General features: G+C 40.4%; 2 protein-coding genes and 1 long non-coding RNA gene across 18 annotated transcripts in view; all 3 read right to left on the bottom strand.

The window, feature by feature from the left end:
- Positions 1 to 752, bottom strand: part of TBC1D2B (TBC1 domain family member 2B) — a 41,351-nt gene extending 40,599 nt beyond the window's left edge. For all 7 annotated transcript variants that reach the window (XM_063169513.1, XM_063169510.1, XM_063169508.1 and 4 more), the window contains exon 1: positions 428 to 752. In XM_063169513.1, coding sequence (XP_063025583.1) covers positions 428 to 751 — 324 coding nt within the window. In that variant the 5' untranslated portion in view covers position 752. The remainder of the gene's footprint in view (positions 1 to 427) is intronic.
- Positions 753 to 6,644: 5,892 nt separating this feature from the next.
- Positions 6,645 to 14,457, bottom strand: LOC134425502 (uncharacterized). The gene is made up of 3 exons (XR_010029695.1): positions 13,642 to 14,457; positions 10,889 to 10,981; positions 6,645 to 6,815 (listed from the first exon to the last, which is right to left on the bottom strand). It is a non-coding gene; the product is annotated as an uncharacterized LOC134425502 (long non-coding RNA).
- A 492-nt stretch (positions 14,458 to 14,949) lies between these two features.
- Positions 14,950 to 17,503, bottom strand: part of LOC134425172 (calcium and integrin-binding family member 2-like) — an 89,856-nt gene continuing 87,302 nt past the window's right edge. For all 10 annotated transcript variants that reach the window (XM_063169497.1, XM_063169494.1, XM_063169496.1 and 7 more), the window contains one exon: positions 14,950 to 16,080. In XM_063169497.1, the coding sequence (XP_063025567.1) occupies positions 16,059 to 16,080 (22 nt within the window). In that variant the 3' untranslated portion in view covers positions 14,950 to 16,058. The remainder of the gene's footprint in view (positions 16,081 to 17,503) is intronic.

The raw sequence follows: 17,503 nt of genomic DNA, 5'->3' as shown, positions 1-17,503 counted from the left end.
TCCTGCCACGCATCATCTTTTCAACATAAACACTCCAAAACTGAAACCCGACCACTCCCTCCAAACTTCCAAAACCTCAACCCGTCAGATTTCCTCGGAATTTTTTTTCCTGCCCAGACGATTCCAGAGAAGCCACTCAGCCCATGCTCAGTAGAAGCATTTCCTCCTCAGAGGAGGAGCACGGAAAACACGAAATCGTAAAGGAGAAATTCGCAACTAACAGGCAGCTGGGGCCAGCCCGGTACTGCCGATCCCCGCGGCGTTTGCGAAACAGCACCTTCCTTCCTACAGCACCCGCACGGAGCGGCGGAGGGGCCCCGCCGGCCGGGGCGGTGCCGCGGGCTGAGGGCGCGGGCGGCACCGGGGAGGGGGCCGGGGCCGGGGCCGGGGCAGGAGCGGCGATGGGTCCCGCCCGCCCCGGGCCTACCTTGAGAACGGTGACGGTCCCGCCGGGGCTGTGCACCTCGAAGGCGGTGAGCTCGTCCCCCGAAGCGGCCGCGCCGGCCTCGGGCTGGTGGTAGCTGAAGCAGGAGGAGGCGATGTCCAGGTGCCCGAGGGGCAGCGGCTCCTGCGGCCCCTTGAAGTAGTAGAGGTAGCAGCGGCGGGGGTCGAACACGAACCAGCGGCTGCGGAAGCCGCGCAGGGGCCCCTTGCCCGACAGCTTCTGCAGGTACCCGCAGAGCTTGGGGGTGCCGGGGCCGGGCTGCTCCCCGGCCAGACCCTCCTCCCCCTCCGAGCCCGCCGCCGGCATCGCCTCGCCCGCCGCGGACGCAGCCCCGGGGCCGCGCAGGGAGCGGGGACGGCCCGACCCGCGCCCGCCGCCTCTCGGGACTTGTAGTGCGGTGCGGGCCCGCCCCGCCGGCCCCGGCAGCGCCGGCACCGCGCCCGCCCCGGCCGAGCGCGACTCCCGAGCGCGGCCCCGCCGCCGCCGCCGCCCCGGCCCCGAGCCCCGGCTCGGCCCTGCCCCAGGAAATCGGCCGCTGCTGACGTGGGACGGCGCTCCCCGCTCCGCACGCACCGTGCCGGGCTCCCGGGCTCCCGAATCAAACACGGTTTTCCAAATCATACCTTGGCCTATGATCAGATTAAAACCCTTCTCTTGTAGTCTCGTGTAGTCTCCTATTCTGAATCTTATCCCTGCCCGGCATCGCAGCAGCAGACAAAGGAGCGCAAAAAATATACGGAAAATGAAGGCGCATCACTGGGTAAAAAGCTGTATTTTACAGGGATTAGGCTTGTGAATTGCTACAGACCAAACTCTTTTTTTTTTTTTTTTTTTTTTTTTTTTTTTTTTTTTTTTTCCCCACTGAAACGCCTAGCACGTTTTGGGCTCTAGGGAACTTCTGGTGTTAATAATAAGGAACTTCTAACATAGGAAATTTGACTGTGAAGACACCAGGCTACCACAGGGAGGTACACGTAACTTCATTTCTCTGAGTGTTCCGAGCACAGTATATGCGTGTTTCCTTTAAACATGCCTAATGCTCTGATACTAATACAGAAAACAGTCTGGTGTGGCATAATCATCCAAAAATGGGAGGAGATTGTTCCATGTTTAATGACATACAGCTTTTCATTCTCACCCCTAAATACAGCAAGGAAGGTTTGCTGTCAAAATAGTTGTTGAAGCTAATATGTGCTATGGTGTTTTTATCAGTACAATGCAATTTATGAAATAGCATCTGGCTGAATTTTGACAGTTTGGAGGTTCCAGTTACCCAGAAATCCTAAATTCTCCAGAGCTTCTCACTCTGTCCTCATTTTTAAATGCCTTAATTTCTCATTAAAAAGTAACTGTCTCATCAGAAAATATTTTCATTCTGTGGTAAAGCATATAAAGGATATAAAGCACCTGAGTATTTTTATGGTTGCTGCAGCATTCCTCAAGTCCTCCCCTGTGGCTGCCACCTCCCGACCAGAAATGTGCCAAGTGAGGAGACAGCCAGTGTTCTGCTGGCAGGAAAACATGAGTGATTTGTTACAGAAAATGAGGTGTGGAAATTCCCTCCCCAGTCTACTCACATGACATAAGCGGGATCTACTGAAAGATTACACATTGCAAATTAAGGCTAGACATTTTTCTTTTGGGATTCTTTTAGTAAATGTGGACAGTAAGAAGGGTTGATCCTGCTTTAATAACAGGTCAGTAATGTTTCTTCCACACGTACTGCTCAGTCTCTTCTTCCCCAAATACAAAGTATTCATCATGCTCTTTGTTGCCAAGTGTCATTTGCCAGAGCACGAGTTACACAGGGGAAACACTGATTCCCTTTGGAAGCTGCCGCTCCCTTATCTCAGCCATTTAGACAAGTTGAAGTGCCCCAGCACTTGTCCCTGATCTGTTACATTATCTCATCAGTGTACTGAAGTGTGGCCTTGTTCTCTGTGAGCTAAGCACCCATGACTCCTGCTGGCTATCAGTGATTACATCCTGCAGCAAAGCAAAGAATCACAGGATCCCAAATCCTCAAAACTTTTGCTGTTAGTACTTCTCTTTCTAAATTTTCTGTTTAGCTTCCTTACTACTCTCATAGCAGGAGAATCCCCTAATTTCACAGCTGATTCATATAAGCATACAGTTCCCCTTGTTGGGAAATAAGTTCCTTATTTAATGTATGCACTTTTTCACAAACAGATCCAGATGTGGACTGGCAAATAACAGCAACTTATCTCTAAGTTGTTGTGGTGAATTAAATGAAAACAATACATTTACCTGCTTTTTCCTTTCATGTCCAGGATGCATAGATGACATTCTGTTGCTAACAAATGTCTAGAAAACAACTAAAAATAGCACATCACGAGGCAAGATTTCCCTCCTGGCCAGAGGCCAGGGTCAATGAAGCTTTTGGTGTGCACAGAACTCCTAAGCATAATGCAACAGCCAAGCCAATGTTACACACAGTGAGACAGTCATTATACTCCTAAAAGGACCACAAAGCTTGTCAAACATGAAAATACTGAAATTCCCTTTTATTCTGCTGTGGTTTTCTCTCCTAAAAGTTAACTAGTATTTTAGTTATAGCACTTTTGGCATACAAGGCAAAAAACTCCACATAAAAAATAAAAATGTTTTTACTCTCAAAAAGTTGAGACTGGTCTAACTTGTAATAAGTGTGACTTTATCTTATATTGAATATGAGCATTCATGGTTCCTGAGTAAGTCCACATTTATTCTTGACAAAAGGTAAATATGCAAGTAAAAGGAAGTCATCAACATGGAGGCAGAGAGGATACAGCTTGTGTCTGTGCCAGGCTCACGCTGTCATGTTTACAGAAAAATAAATAAAACAGCATATCTGTACTGTGCTTTTGATTAAAGTGAGATCATAGCTCCAAAATTAGACTGGCTGAGAGCATACACTGCTTCTTTCCACAATGCCTATATAACTTAGATCAAAGTTAAAGATGCTTATATAGCTTGAGTTATATTGATATAACCTATTTATATAACCTGATATCAATATAACCTAAGTCATTACTTTTTATATGTCTATATAACCTGAATCATAGCTTTTTATACCTGTATAACCTCAATCATAAATTGTGCACCTATATAACCTGATATAAATAACTTCCTATACAATGCAATGGTTAGTATAAAATTAACTAGTTGCTTAATGCTGAATAGAAAAAAAAAGAAGAAAAACTCACCAGGTGGATAGCTTTAGAGATAGATAAGTATAGTACTAATGAGAAATTGGCAACTGTAAAGCCAATTAGCTACAAAACAAAGAATTTAGGCCTGTTAAGACCAGACAGACCAAGGTACACAGTAACTGTGCATGCTCTGCAGACAAAGTTGAGAAGTTCAGATGGGAAGAAGACCTTGGAAGCATTGATCAAAGACCCCTGACCCTCAAACTGGGGAGGAGCAAGCAAAATCTAATAACCATGAGATCATACTATATAAATTAGCTCCTGTGTGTGTGTGATGAAGTGATTTGGCAAGGGTAGGTGAGTTAGGTGGAACTGTCCTCCTCACCACCAGCACTGCAGTAAATACCTGCTCTATAGACAGTGGTCTATGGGGATTTAATTCCAGCCTATCTTTTGGGCATCACAGAAAGCAAAAATTACTGTCTCTTGTCTGATATCTTCTGACAAATAGGGATTCCATCAGAGATGAAACCCAGAGTTTTTCAGAGCTCACACAGAACATCCATTGGTCTTTTCTTTCCAGAGCAATGGAACTACAGACAACTGCCTCTCTCCATTCCTGTCCCACACAGCATCAGCCCAAACCTGCATGCTGAGATATGGGCTAAACTGTTACTTTTACTCCATTTTAACAAACATTTTGCAGGTTCCTGCAAAATGTAATCTATGACTGTCACTGCCGAGGTCAGTACTGTCACCCTGCTATAGCCTATGTACAGTACTTGCATATTCTATCACATATTATTTTGAAGGCTGAATGGTTTTGGCCTACTATTATTTAAATTATTTGGAGGTGGAGAATGAGAAAAACTTTCCTAAGGTTTTTCTTTAACCAATAAACAGGCAAAGTATTTTTTCAAATGACTGTTTCTGATGCAGTCTGACATGTCATTCTACATTCCCCTGCCTCTCAGTCACCACACAGTCCTGAAGAACATCACAGTATTACATTTGCAGAGTACACTCTCTCTTTCTATGCAAACAAGTCAGCCAAACAATTACATGGGCTGTTGTAAGTGCTAGCAATGTCTCATTTTCCAGCATTATTCTTTAAGCACTAGATGGTGCTCCATTCCTCTTGCACATTCACCATTTGTGTTCCCCTCTCAAAATGGAAAAGGATACAAGCTGTGGATAAGTTGGGAAGCTTAGCTGCACTTTCTGATTCAGTAGGAAAGATCTTATTTAACTTCAGTTAACTGTCTCATCTAACACCAGTTGACTACATGACAACATTAATACATGAGTTTACTTTTTCTTTTTTGCTGTTATTGCACTGCATTTTAGCAAGAACTCTTCACTGTGAAAAAGCAACAATATACAATTCAGTGAATGGCAGTGTTGATTTCTAGCTGGAAATCTGTAATCTGACTTGTGAAGATATCCAGGCAAGTTGGTAGTTGTGTAGAAGATAAAGAGTCAAACTAGACCCTTATGAATAGAAAAGGAGGAATTACTTAACTGTGGCAAGAAGCTGAGCAATCCATATGCACCCAGTCCTTGGCCTGTCAGCATCCATGTGGATCCCATGGAGAACTGGGAGCTGCAGAACTGCTACAGGCCTTGGCAGGTATGCTGAAGAGGAAAAGCAGAATTTTGAGTACTGTTTTAGAGATTAAATGATTAATGGGTAAGAGATATAACCAAAGCTAATGACACAATTAATAAAACACAATTATTTCAGCTGCATACAATGTAACTTACTTCCATTTATATAGATATTTTCTTTATATTATTACATAAATGCATATACTTCCATGTCATACTTCATTCCTTTGGAGAACCAAATATAAACATACAATGGGGACTTACAGAAGTGTCCAGTAAAAAGAAAGATTCTGTGATCACCTAAATTAACTAGGTGATACTAGGTGATGCTAAATAGCAGTTATACAGCCCATTAGTGTCTTAAGTTGTGTTTACTTTCAGCACATTTCAGAGGTCCAGCCAGTTTTCTCACCTGTCAGTCACACTGTGGCCTTTTTCCTGACTTTCTAACTCATTTCCTGGGACACAATAGCCTGGCTTACATCTTTCCATTGTATTAACTGCAACCATGAAACTGCATATCTTCAGTAGCTCCTGAACTTCCTTCTTTCCATGTACAGTAGTCGTGGACCACTTCCCTCTCTCCATTTGCACTGTAATAGAAACCTCTTCAAAGAGGCAGCAGCTCCTAGCTGAAGCTTAGTGCTGATGTCAGATAATTGCAGTCATGGGAATATTGAGAAACTTTCACTGTCTTGTTCCAGCTGTTTTTCCCAGGAATTGCAGGTAGGAACAAGCCCAGACAATGTGTGTGCCTCAGTGAATAGTTCTGTACTTACAGCTACAGTTTACACACAACCCCCAGTGCCACCAGCACCCACTGTTTTAATTCTTATCCAAACATGCTCTTCTTATTTCTCACCATTTTATCTTTAGTTTGAATGTCCATCTCTCTGAAAGCTGATTCCTCTCCCCAGTCTTTAGATATTTAACTGAGGCCTAATGCTGCAGTGGCAAGTTCTGTATAATCCACAGATGGAATGTATATTGCAAGTGAGAAATCCATTCCCTCCAGTTTCCATCTAGTGTCAATGGGAAAGCAGCAGATGATGGAGAGCAAATCATTGCAATGTTTGAACTTCAATGGAATGAATTCCAGCCTAAATTCTTTGGACAGGAACTTTTCTTTTGGTGTAGACCATGAACTGCTTAACATACTTAGAGGTGTTAGCTAAAAGTTACAGCAAACAGTCACACCAGCTCTTTGCAAATAAGCTTTCTTCAAATCCTTCTAATTCTTGAATTCTTAACTGTATAACAAGTCTATTCATCACTTTTCAATAAATGAACCAAATATTCTAGTAAAGAGTAATTGTATTTGTCAAAGATGAATGGGATTAAAAAACCCTGCAGATGGTTAATTGAAATGTATTTTTAAAAATTGAAAAAGCTATAACAGATATAATCTGAACTAAAAATAGAGAGATTCAGCCAGACTATTTGGTCTAGAATCCAGGCTACATTTGTCACATGAAAATTATTTTGCAGGAAATCTCTATTGCTATTTGTTTCCGTTCAAGACAAACATTACCAGAGCAGCTTTTCCTGTGGTTTTCTGTTTTGGAACTCCTGGTGTTGGCTTTGTAGAAAGACAGGAAGCACAGGGACAACTGAGGAAATACAGATTCAAGAGTAAGTCACAACATTTAAATCTGGAGCCAAACTCATCCAAGTCCTGCCCCACTGAGGCAGATACTGAATAGCAGTGTTATCTAAGAAAAGGTGAGGAGAAAATTATGCCCACATATCTAGAGAATTCTCTCCTGTATCCAATGTTACCAGAATCATATATGCCAAATTTGCAATAGTACTTGTCTGAAAACACTGTCCATGTGTGCTCAGTCTGAGGAGTGTCAGTTTATACTACAGCACTGCATTCTGTTGCCTTTTGGGGTACTGAGGAAGGTTTCACAAAGGTGAGGGAATGGATACTGACCACATTCAAAGCAATTAACAGCTCTAGCAATCACTTTTGTTTGGAATCTTTGGAGGCCTTCACCAAGTTAACCTCAAGCATTTACCAGAACAGCTCCCCAGTCACAAGACTGCTGTGTACTGACATAACCCAGTTATTTCCTGCACACAACCTCTACACACAGAAGCAGAGCCTTTGGTGAGAAAAGGAGTAACTCAAGTATTGTATTCTGCCAAGAAAGCAGAAAGGAGAGAGGGCTGACAGAAGGGTGTTGGAAGAAGGCTCTTGGAAGAAATAAAAGTAAGGAGTAACAAGGACAACAAAGATGGCTTATTTACTGTCAGTGCACTGAGGGTCAACCCAGACTCTTCAGTCCCAAATGAGACACAATTCCTAAAGGAGTGATAAATTTACCTGAGGAAAAAGGGTAGGATATGGGCAGTCCTAGTGGAGAGCTCTAATACCAAGTGGATCAAGAGACAAGAAACATCTGTTAAGAATAAAACTAAGGGATCCACTGAACAATACAGCCTGACCTGGAAGCAGAACCAGCTCTGGCCTGGTAGTTCTGGTACAATGTTTTGGCAGGGAAATTGTACCTAATTGTAGAGGTACACAGTTTGTACCTTGTACCTAAGGCTTTCTGGTAGTATTTTACAGCAAGGTATGACTTGATAGTTGTTATTTCTCTGTTCAGACCTCGAGGTGCTGTTAGACACTTGTGGTTACAGCTGAATAAACAAGCTCCCATAAAATAACAGAAATAACACCCCAAAATGACCATTTTTGGGGACAAACTTAATTACACTTTACTACACTTAATTACACTAATCTTAAAGCAGACAAAATAATCGTACTTAAAGTGGAATAACTTTTTAACTAAGAAAATACTCTTTCTCATAGTGTCTAGATATTCTCCTGTGCTTTTTGGCAGACTTTGGATACAAACTATACATCTTGTTCTAGTTCAGTGATGGACAAAATACAACTCTTCAGAATAAAAACACCTGCAATCATGCACCCATAATAAAAAATAGTGGGTAACACAGCAGTTTGGGCTTGTCTTCCATAATCTATCTAATATTTTCACAAAAATATCTTGTATCTTCTTGTGAACTTTCAGAAAAGCTCTATTTAAAAAATCTACTAGTACTCTGCACTTTTGCATTTCAACTGGATTAAAGACAGAAATGCAATGAAGAGGAATTTCTATCCTCCAGATCCCAAAGCAATGTGAGTATTCCAGAAGCACATGTAGCTATTTCCATTCTCTTTATTTGCTTTCACTGACCATGTGCATTCAAAGAAGCATCAGGCCAAAATTCCATTCTCAGTGGAGCTAGCATTTGAATACTTTTTTTTTTGTTTAAACAAACTATTTTTATCAGCTCATTATGCCCACAGATAAAAGATGCAAAACAAACAAATCATAAGGCCTGCTATGCATCACAGACAATTGTAAATCACAGCTGACAACAACCCCCCAAACTTCTGTTGTGAGCTAACAAAAACCATTAAAGAAAGGATATAAATTGTTTCATGAGTTCAAAAAAGAAATAAAAAGATAATGTAGGCAGCCAGCAACACTACTCCAGTGTCACTGTTAGTAGAAAAATATAAAAGAAGGATGGTCTTAAATAGAAAGGAAATCTCATTCATAAAAATGAAATCACCTGTGAACTTGATTTAAAATTATTGCCAGGATTTTCTTTTCTTCCTGACCCCATAATGGCCTTCTAAGATAAAAAAGTTTAGAAATCAGCTACGTCAGCAGTGGAGGTGATGGAAGATTGTGCCTGGGGGCAGAATAAATCATTAGATGTCCAGGAAAATGCCCTTGACTCTCTTTTCTTTGGCAAATCCTTCACTTCCCCCACTTTTAGTGAGATATAAAAAGAATTAAAGGCCACAAAGAATCACATTCGTAGATTATTGGATCAGACATCAATTAAATAATTCCACCTGCTTTATATCTTAGATAAATAGGACAAGGAAAGGTAGAAGGTTTTGTAGGGTTCCAAATTCAGGTCACTGGATCAAGTTCCTGTGTTTCATCAGCATTCCTAACCCCCTCAGCTTCATTTTACTAAGCCAAGGTTTTTGCTAGGCTCTTCTCAGATAACAGGCTCCATTTCCCCTGCATTGTTATTCTCCACACTACAACAGAGGAGCTGCAGAAACTGTGGGTGTTCTACCCCATCTCTGCTGAAGATGTGAATAAGAGTGAATCTTCAAAGGACACACTGATATTTTCAAAAGGATATAACAAATATCAGGTTTCTTTCCAGGAAGAATTTGGGAAGAAATATGAAGATACTGTTCAAAGTATTTCCTCTGGCTTTACCAGAACTTATTCAGTGAAATGCTTACTCATAATGCCAAGTGCAGTGGCATTAGTAGGAAGTCTGCAGCCTCTTTGTGTACAGAATGTCCTCATTTCAAGGAAGCAAATGAGAGGGAATGATAGCTGAGTTCTGTACAATTTTAAAGGAAATAAAAATAGAGTGAGAACTCTAATGCCTGTGTTCTTTATGAGAACTCCAATGTTCTTTGTTTAGTGTAGTAAAGCCTAGACTTTCAAACAAAATGTGTCAGACACAGATGAAATGGCTAAGCAAGTTTTTTTTTTTTTGCATTTTTCAGTACTCTCAGATTAGCTATTCATATTTTAATAAGCTCTTCAAAATCAAAGGGACATACTAAAGATAATTACAATCCCTCTTCACTTATCTGTCATACAAAGTTTTAATGTTTTCTTCCATTTTACATACTGTCTCATAGAGAATGAGACAGTAAAAATACTTGCAGTAAATCTGTTTTCCATCTCTGCCTGCATATTAGTATTTCTACAGAAACAGAACAATTTATTATCTGCAGGTTTTCATTTTTTTATGCATTCCATGCTTGAATAAAGCAAATTATTATTTAAGGACCTGCTGCCTACTGAAGTGAGTAGGAGTCCTGTGGAGATCTGGCTCCCAAGGATATCTGCCTACTACAGAATTATCACAGTGAGAAAAAAACTCCTCTAAACCAATCTGGCAGAGTGTGGGGCATTAATAACCCACTGTTTCACTTGGTGAGTTCCTTGGAATGAAAATACCTCAAAACACATTAATGTCTCTGGATACCAATTATTGCCTCTGCTTTTTCAGTGAGAGGAGATAACTGGAAATGAAAAAAATACTGAGAATTAGTCATGTGGGACTGAGTCATTTCACTAGGAATATTTACAAATAAATTCTGCAGATAGCCCAACTTTAAAGAGGTGTAGTAAGAGGGATTAGTGAATGCAAATTCTAATGCTACTGTCATTATGAGGATGGGTGAAATTACAATAGGGAATTTTTATATTCTTCCTTATCATGTTTGGTTCTAACATTAGAAGAACAATAGTCATTAAAATGGCCATACAAGAGATGAAAATCTGTGAACATATGAAAGGCCTCACTGAATTTCCTGGAATTGAACTTATTTCTGTGAACATATCCATCAATTAACTTATTTTCTTAGGCAGAACAGTAACAGTCTTTCAGTTTCAAACTTCTTCTAGAGGGAATTCTCTCCGAATCTACAGCTTTTTGTATGCAGAACTTTTTTATCTGTATGACGAAAAAAAAAGCATCAGCATTTTCAGGAAACCCAAAATACCATTTTGGTTAAAATATCAATATTCTTTTTCCTCTCGGGGCCTACTAGTCCACAATGACAGTGGCCACAGCACCAAACCAGACAAAGTTGAAGAGTTTGTAACACACTCTCATGCACCTGGAGTGATATTTAGGGTGTCCTGTGCAGGGCCAGCAGCTGGACTCAATGATCCTGATGGGTCAAATCAGCATCTTCTGTGATCCTCTGATCCTGTAAGCAGATGTCTAAGTAAGAGATCATTTCCTTTCCTCTGGGATGGGGGAAATCTGGTGAATATCAATTTATTTTTAAGTGCCATTAAAGTAACCCTGAATATTAGATTGCTAATAAAAGGTTACTAATGATCCACATGAATTCACTATCTGTCAAGTGCTGCCTTCAGAGTGATGTGAGAAACAGCCCATAAACATAACACCCATAACCAAGGGGATTAGACACCTACGAAAAAGCTGGGCCTGACTTCTGGACAGATGAATACTTTATCAGACTGAAGTGTAAACAATTTCCACCAAGTAAACAGAGTTCTACATGAGAGACCAGACCAAATCTTCAATTACCACCCCTTCAACCAGCAGCTACCAATTCCCAGAGCCTGTCAGTGTGCAGAGCACAGGGCAAGCCTGATCCCTGTTGAATTGCCCAAGCCGTGATTAAGCCCACAGCAACGAGTTGCCTTGCTCCTGGCAGGCTGCCACATCCACTGATTTCAGTGAAGAAAAGTTACAGTTCGAAAAGGAGGAGGCTGGCCTGGTGCCCACAACCCTCTTCAGCAGAGTTAAACCACTCTGGCCTGCATTTGCAGGCACATGTGGCCCCAAGCTGCCTGAGCAGGAACTGGAGAGCAGGGTACAGATGGTGCCTTGTGCTGCAGGGCTCGTGAGCACGCACCCAACAGCCACGGAGCCTGGAGCTGCAGAATGGCACAGGGCAGGCAGGGCTCTGTGCATGAAAATCTCTGCCTCTGAGCAGCTCCTGACTGGGAAAGAGCAGAGGGAAGGACTCATCTACTTTGCAACTGCAGAGCACCCAGGGCTGGCACACCTGGGCTCCTCACTGCCCTTGCCAACATCAGGCAGCCAAAAGGAAAAGACAGTGGGGAATTTCACTTGGAGTTCAGATTGGAAAATGTCTTACAGACAAGGATGGCAGAACTTAGAGTTAAATAAAGGCACTGTTATCTTAAATGCTGATGCTCTTTGAATTCTACCAAGAAGAGTCTCCTCTTTCTCCCCACCAAAGAGAATGTGATAGTGACTCAGTGTCACTAACATCTCTACAAGACACCCAAAACTGCAAAATTATACAGACAAAAGAGGAGAACATCTGTTCATGGGTTCTGTACTTCTTTCTCAGACATAGATCTTCCTAAGGACATGAACAATGATAATTTTATTACCTTTAATGTCTTCCTCATCAAATTTCACTCCATTGTCTGTCCCAGACAAGGTGTATTAGGCAACAACATTATAAACTCTTCTTAATCTTGCTGTTATTTCAGCCCAAATTGATTTCCTGGGGATTCTGAGCTCACAAGCATAATATTTCCCATCAGCCACAAAAACTCTACTCTACTTAATATTCTGTTATTTTAGAATATAATCTTAACCAATTCAAGTTTCTAGAATATGAGTTGTTTACAGTTTCAGCAAGAAAATCCCTCTTTAATTTTTAACATACATTTCCATTTTTAGGGACTTTATTAAAACATATTTTTACTGATATGCTGTTGAGAAACACAAAACTTTCTCTGTAATTATGTACAGTTTTTAAATCAGTAATTAATCACAGTTTCATATTTTTGTTTGTGGCATCATAGATTCTATAGAGTATCATGTATTTGAGGACATTTAAATTGTTAAATGAAGTTATGACTCGTTATGGTGGTGTGGTGCCACCTTGTGAGGTTTCATTGTAAGTGCCTCTAACATGCACAAGGAGATAAAATTAGTCCTAGGGAGAAAAGGAAAGGAGACTGTTCCTCTGTGACTGCAATAAATTGCAAGAGATTCCAACAGTGAGCCTGTTGACAAAGAAGAGCATGTGGTTATTGGTTAAGAAAAGAGCACTCAGCATATTAAGATTACATTAAAGGGCATGAGAGGGCACAAAGAACTGCAGCAAAACCTCAAGTACTTTCCTCAACACAGATCCAATTACAGACATGAGTTAATTCCACTGAAGTCAGCAGTTACTGGAGATTAATGTGGAAGTAATGCAAATCAGATTTTGGCCGGCAGGCTGTTGCAAATCTTGGCTTACAGTATTTCCTTAAAACAACCATCACTTAAAATAACCAAGTTATTTCTTACTTTTTGATACTGTTTTATTTACTTTCACAACTCTTTTTTTGTCCCCAAGATGCTTTAACTGTATATAAATGAGAGATCACACACACAGCTGTTTTGATTGAGGCTTTAGGTAATGGTTTTCATTTTTCTTTGTACATTTTTCTTTGTCCAAAAAAATGAAATGGTTTTCTTTTCTTTTTTCTTTTTTTTTTTTTTGTAAATATAGCAATGTCTGTTTATATTTAACACTTTCCTGCAATTCAAAATGTATGTCCTCTTACTTTTGGGCCAAATCCAAAACTGTTTTAATTTAAACCTCTTTTACTGTTCCAGTTTCTTTCCATGTGGCCTGATAGTTCTTTCAGAGTAAGGCTGGTTGAAGAAACATTTGCTAGAGAATCTGCTAGATTGTGCCAGTAATACAGCAGCCAAAGTCCAGCAGGTTTGGTACCTTTTGACAGGATTAAATTTGCATCCCACTGAACTACTCACTTAACAATCTTGCTGTAAGAAAACTGCTAGTCACAAGACATCCAGCTACAAAAGCACCAATACAAAGCTCTTCAGAAATCTATCCCTCACCTTTGCCATCAAGTGCTGGAAATAATCACCCACCACTAGGCAGTGCTGGAGGATTGAGTGCACAGACCTCTCTCAAACGCCAGGGACACACAATGCTGCTCTGGTTTTTGTTACAGGACATGAATGTAAGTCAAAAAAATAAAGGCAGTTAGGACAGCTGCACACATTTGTATCTGCAGCATTTTGCTGGAACACATCTCTATGAACAGGAATATTTCTCCACAATGTGCTCCTAATTTATTTTTCTCTTTGTTTCCCATCTCAGGTGGATGACTCCAAGGTCAAACGTCTGTCTGCAAGCTCCCATGTCTCCTAAGGGCTTTCTGACATCTAGGTCAGAGAGGACCCAGGGAAACAAGACACTGAGCACTTCCAGCATATCCTTTAAGAGCAGAGTATGGTATAACCCAAGAATGACACACAGTGTCAGGAAAACAGGAATTTTAGCTAATAACAATCATAACACACAGAGGAATGTTGATGCCAAAAGGAACTGACCTATGTCTCAGCACCAGATCCTTTTTATCTGGATAATCTGATCCCAAATCTTTTAACCTAGTATTTTACAAATACATCCTAATCATATCTTCCTATACACCTCACAAGGCTTCCACGATTAAATGTCTGTCTTGAAAGAAATTTTTATAAAATTAGGCTGATCCTTCAATTAAGAGGAAGTAACTTTAACATAATCTATCTTAATGCCCATGTCTTGCAAATATTTTGAATCAGCTAATAGATCTAACTTAATCTGCTCAAAATGAAAAACAGGCTTGAATCTCTTTTTACTCAATCAGAACTTAATATGAGGATTGATTTCTGTTAATTTTAAGTTGGGTAAGGGAATTCAGGTTTTAATTTCTTTATCTAAACAGAAATCAGTAGGAGGAAGCATTAAAATGCTATAAACATGAATGAACATGACAGCTCTACAAATAAATGTAAAAATTACTGTCATTTTCACTGTGCAATCTTAGACATGTCTGTCCTGTATACTTTGAATATCCAAAATTTCCATTGAAGCTTTTAATGTACGCACATGCTGCTAGGTAAATATTTCTTCTTTATTCATAGTGTGTAAATCTGAACAGCAAGCTACCCTGCAAGCTCACCACACAGAAGAGTTTCTGAGGTAGACAGGCATCACCATCCCTACAGAAATGATAAACAGGTTAGGTTCTCTACTTTAACAGTTTTCTATATAACACATTTCATTCCTTGAAAGATTTAACTTTATAGTAATTGGAATAATGATCAGAAAGGAAATTAGTATGTGGTCAGCCTAAAAATTCTCAAAGCACAACAGAATGCTTCAAAAGTTTTAATTGTGATGACCTTGATACAGAAGCCATGTAAGTGACAGAGCCCTTCTATTGACTGTTAGAACAATAATTATTACACATATGATTGTCTTCAGGTCCCAGTACCTAAACAATACTGGAAGTAAAATTAAAAAAAAAATTAAAAAACCCAAAACAACAACAACAACAAAACCCAACAAAAAGATCTAGCTGATTTCCAGCTGGAGAGGAAAAGATAGAACTGCATTCATGCATTTTATGGGAGAGATTGCATAGCTTGTTTCAAAAGAAAATATCTTTTCATGTCCTTAATAGTAGTTCTGTGCTTCTTCAACTTCTTCATGAGTTACAGATGACCATGTTCCTCCATTCAAGAACATTATCAGCCCATAGAATGAGTAAAATGCAGGAGCCCCTTTGAGAATAAGGACACAGTTTTAACATTTATCTTGGGAAGGAATTAATCACGTACACAATTATCATATACAAAAGGCAAATATTTCAAGTTTTATAAGGACACAACAATCCATAAAATATTGGTTGAAGGTAAGCACCAAACCCAGCAGTTGCCATTTTAGTGGCTGAAAGGCAAACCTGGGCTGTGGCTGTCTTCAACACTGGGAGCTTGATCTTGACTGCAGTTCTGTCACCTCAGGTATTTTCCATGCAAGATCCCAGCTGTACAACACAGTGATAGAGGCATCTCATTATTTAAGGCCCATGCTTTCTTTCAAATACTCTTGGAAAACACACCAAAGTTAATCTCTCAGGGGGTTTTTTTGGGTTTTTTTCACCATTAAGAGCAGTATTAAATATTCATAAATATAAAAACTCTGTGGAAATACTTTTAATAATATTCTGATTCTGACTGTTAAAAAAAGAGGGGAAAAAAAGAAATACCACAATCCAACAACCAATCTTCGCCAGAGTGCTTGGCCAGCAGAGAAGATAAAAATGTGTCTGTTCCAAATATCCTGTAGATCATATGATGCTTCTGTCTCTTTGTGGACCAGAATTCTTTCAGTACTTTCTGCTGAGTTCTAGGAAGCCCTCACTAGAGGACAAAAATCCCTGGAGTGCCTGAGATTCAGAAAAGCTGGACTGGCAGAAACATCTTCAGATTCTTATGTGGAAAGTACTGCAAAAGAAAGAAAAAGATTAAGGCACACAAACACATTTGTCACTATGCCCACAACAGTTTCAGAAATCCTGCATTTCCAATGTTTAATGTGTTGTTTCCCTGTCTGGTTCTGGCAGTTCCTAGGTATTACTAATGCCATACTCCTCTCAAACCCCATCACCTATTGTTACAGCAGGCTTCACCCTCAGGCATTCAAATAAGCTGAAACTTCCAGGATGATTTATAAAACAATTTCCTGTGGAAAACGTAACCAGTCTTGTAGAACAGAACACTTAACTAGTGCCAGCTCAATCTGCCAATGCTTCCATTAAACTACAAGTAGCTTCTTAATGATAACAATTTTTAGTGAAATAAAACTATTGGGATCCAATTTTCTCAACTAGTAACTGTCATTATCATTTACAGCTTAGTTCAGCTTCTGGGATAACAGCCAACTGCATAGATGTTCCCTGGTTAATGATTAACAGTGTTTTCTTCTGGTCTGGAAAAAATTCCTCAACGACAGCAGTGCAAATCAAGCAACAGACTTTACTGCATCTTCATTTGCCTGACAGCAGCACAAAGCTGGCAAAGGCTTTGGTAGGAGATTAAACCTACACAGGGTCATTAAATAAAGGTTTGAGAAAGGAGTGATGAGATAAGGAAAATAAGTCAACCTAGAGTGGATGAACTTCAGCTCACAGCAGGTCAAAGCCTGGATCATGGTGACAAAGCTAATGCCTGCTGCATATGTTAAGTAGGCGTGATAGTGTGACAGCTTAAAAACACCCCAACATGTGCTTCATAACCTGAGTGCATATTGCTATTAGAATCTGGCCTTCAAAGGTTTTCCACAGAGTAAAGAAGATATTTCTCCTCAGTAATTTCAAATTTCATGCTGCTGCTGATGATCATTTGCAGCTGAATGAAAGTTCTCAATGTTTGTCACAAGTCAGGTGAGCACTGGTCCCACATAAGAGAGCAGAGAGAAAAAAGTGTTCTGTGGCTTTGTACAGATCAGCTGCTCAAGCAATGGCAGAGCCAGGGATAAAACCTAACTGCCTGGAATCCTACATTCCCCCTTTAATGATATGAAGAGGTGGGGACAAAAGAACAGAGTAAATCCTTTACTACAGATAAAAATCATCTGGGGCCTTGCAAGTTATTCAGCATTTTCAGAAGGCTCCCATAGCACATTGCCAGGATGGTATTCTGGGATCAGATGCCCAGAATTACTGATGGCCCATGGCTTCACAGCAAAATCCCTACAAACTGCAGTTACCCAGCATCTGCATTTGCTCACTGGCAATCATTTTCAATGTGGCTATTGCTTTGGTTCCTAGGTGTTCCATTTTCACAGTTGCTGAGCAGCAGGAAGTGTAAATCATTAGACTCTTGGGCTTCCTTGAATTTAAATTCTGAAATGCATTCAACTGGGCAC

This window comes from Melospiza melodia, chromosome 15 (genome assembly GCF_035770615.1).
Source record: "Melospiza melodia melodia isolate bMelMel2 chromosome 15, bMelMel2.pri, whole genome shotgun sequence".
Classification (NCBI taxonomy): domain Eukaryota; kingdom Metazoa; phylum Chordata; class Aves; order Passeriformes; family Passerellidae; genus Melospiza; species Melospiza melodia.
The sequence above is the reverse complement of the archived record's forward strand: the minus strand, read 5'-3'. Positions and strand labels throughout refer to the sequence as shown.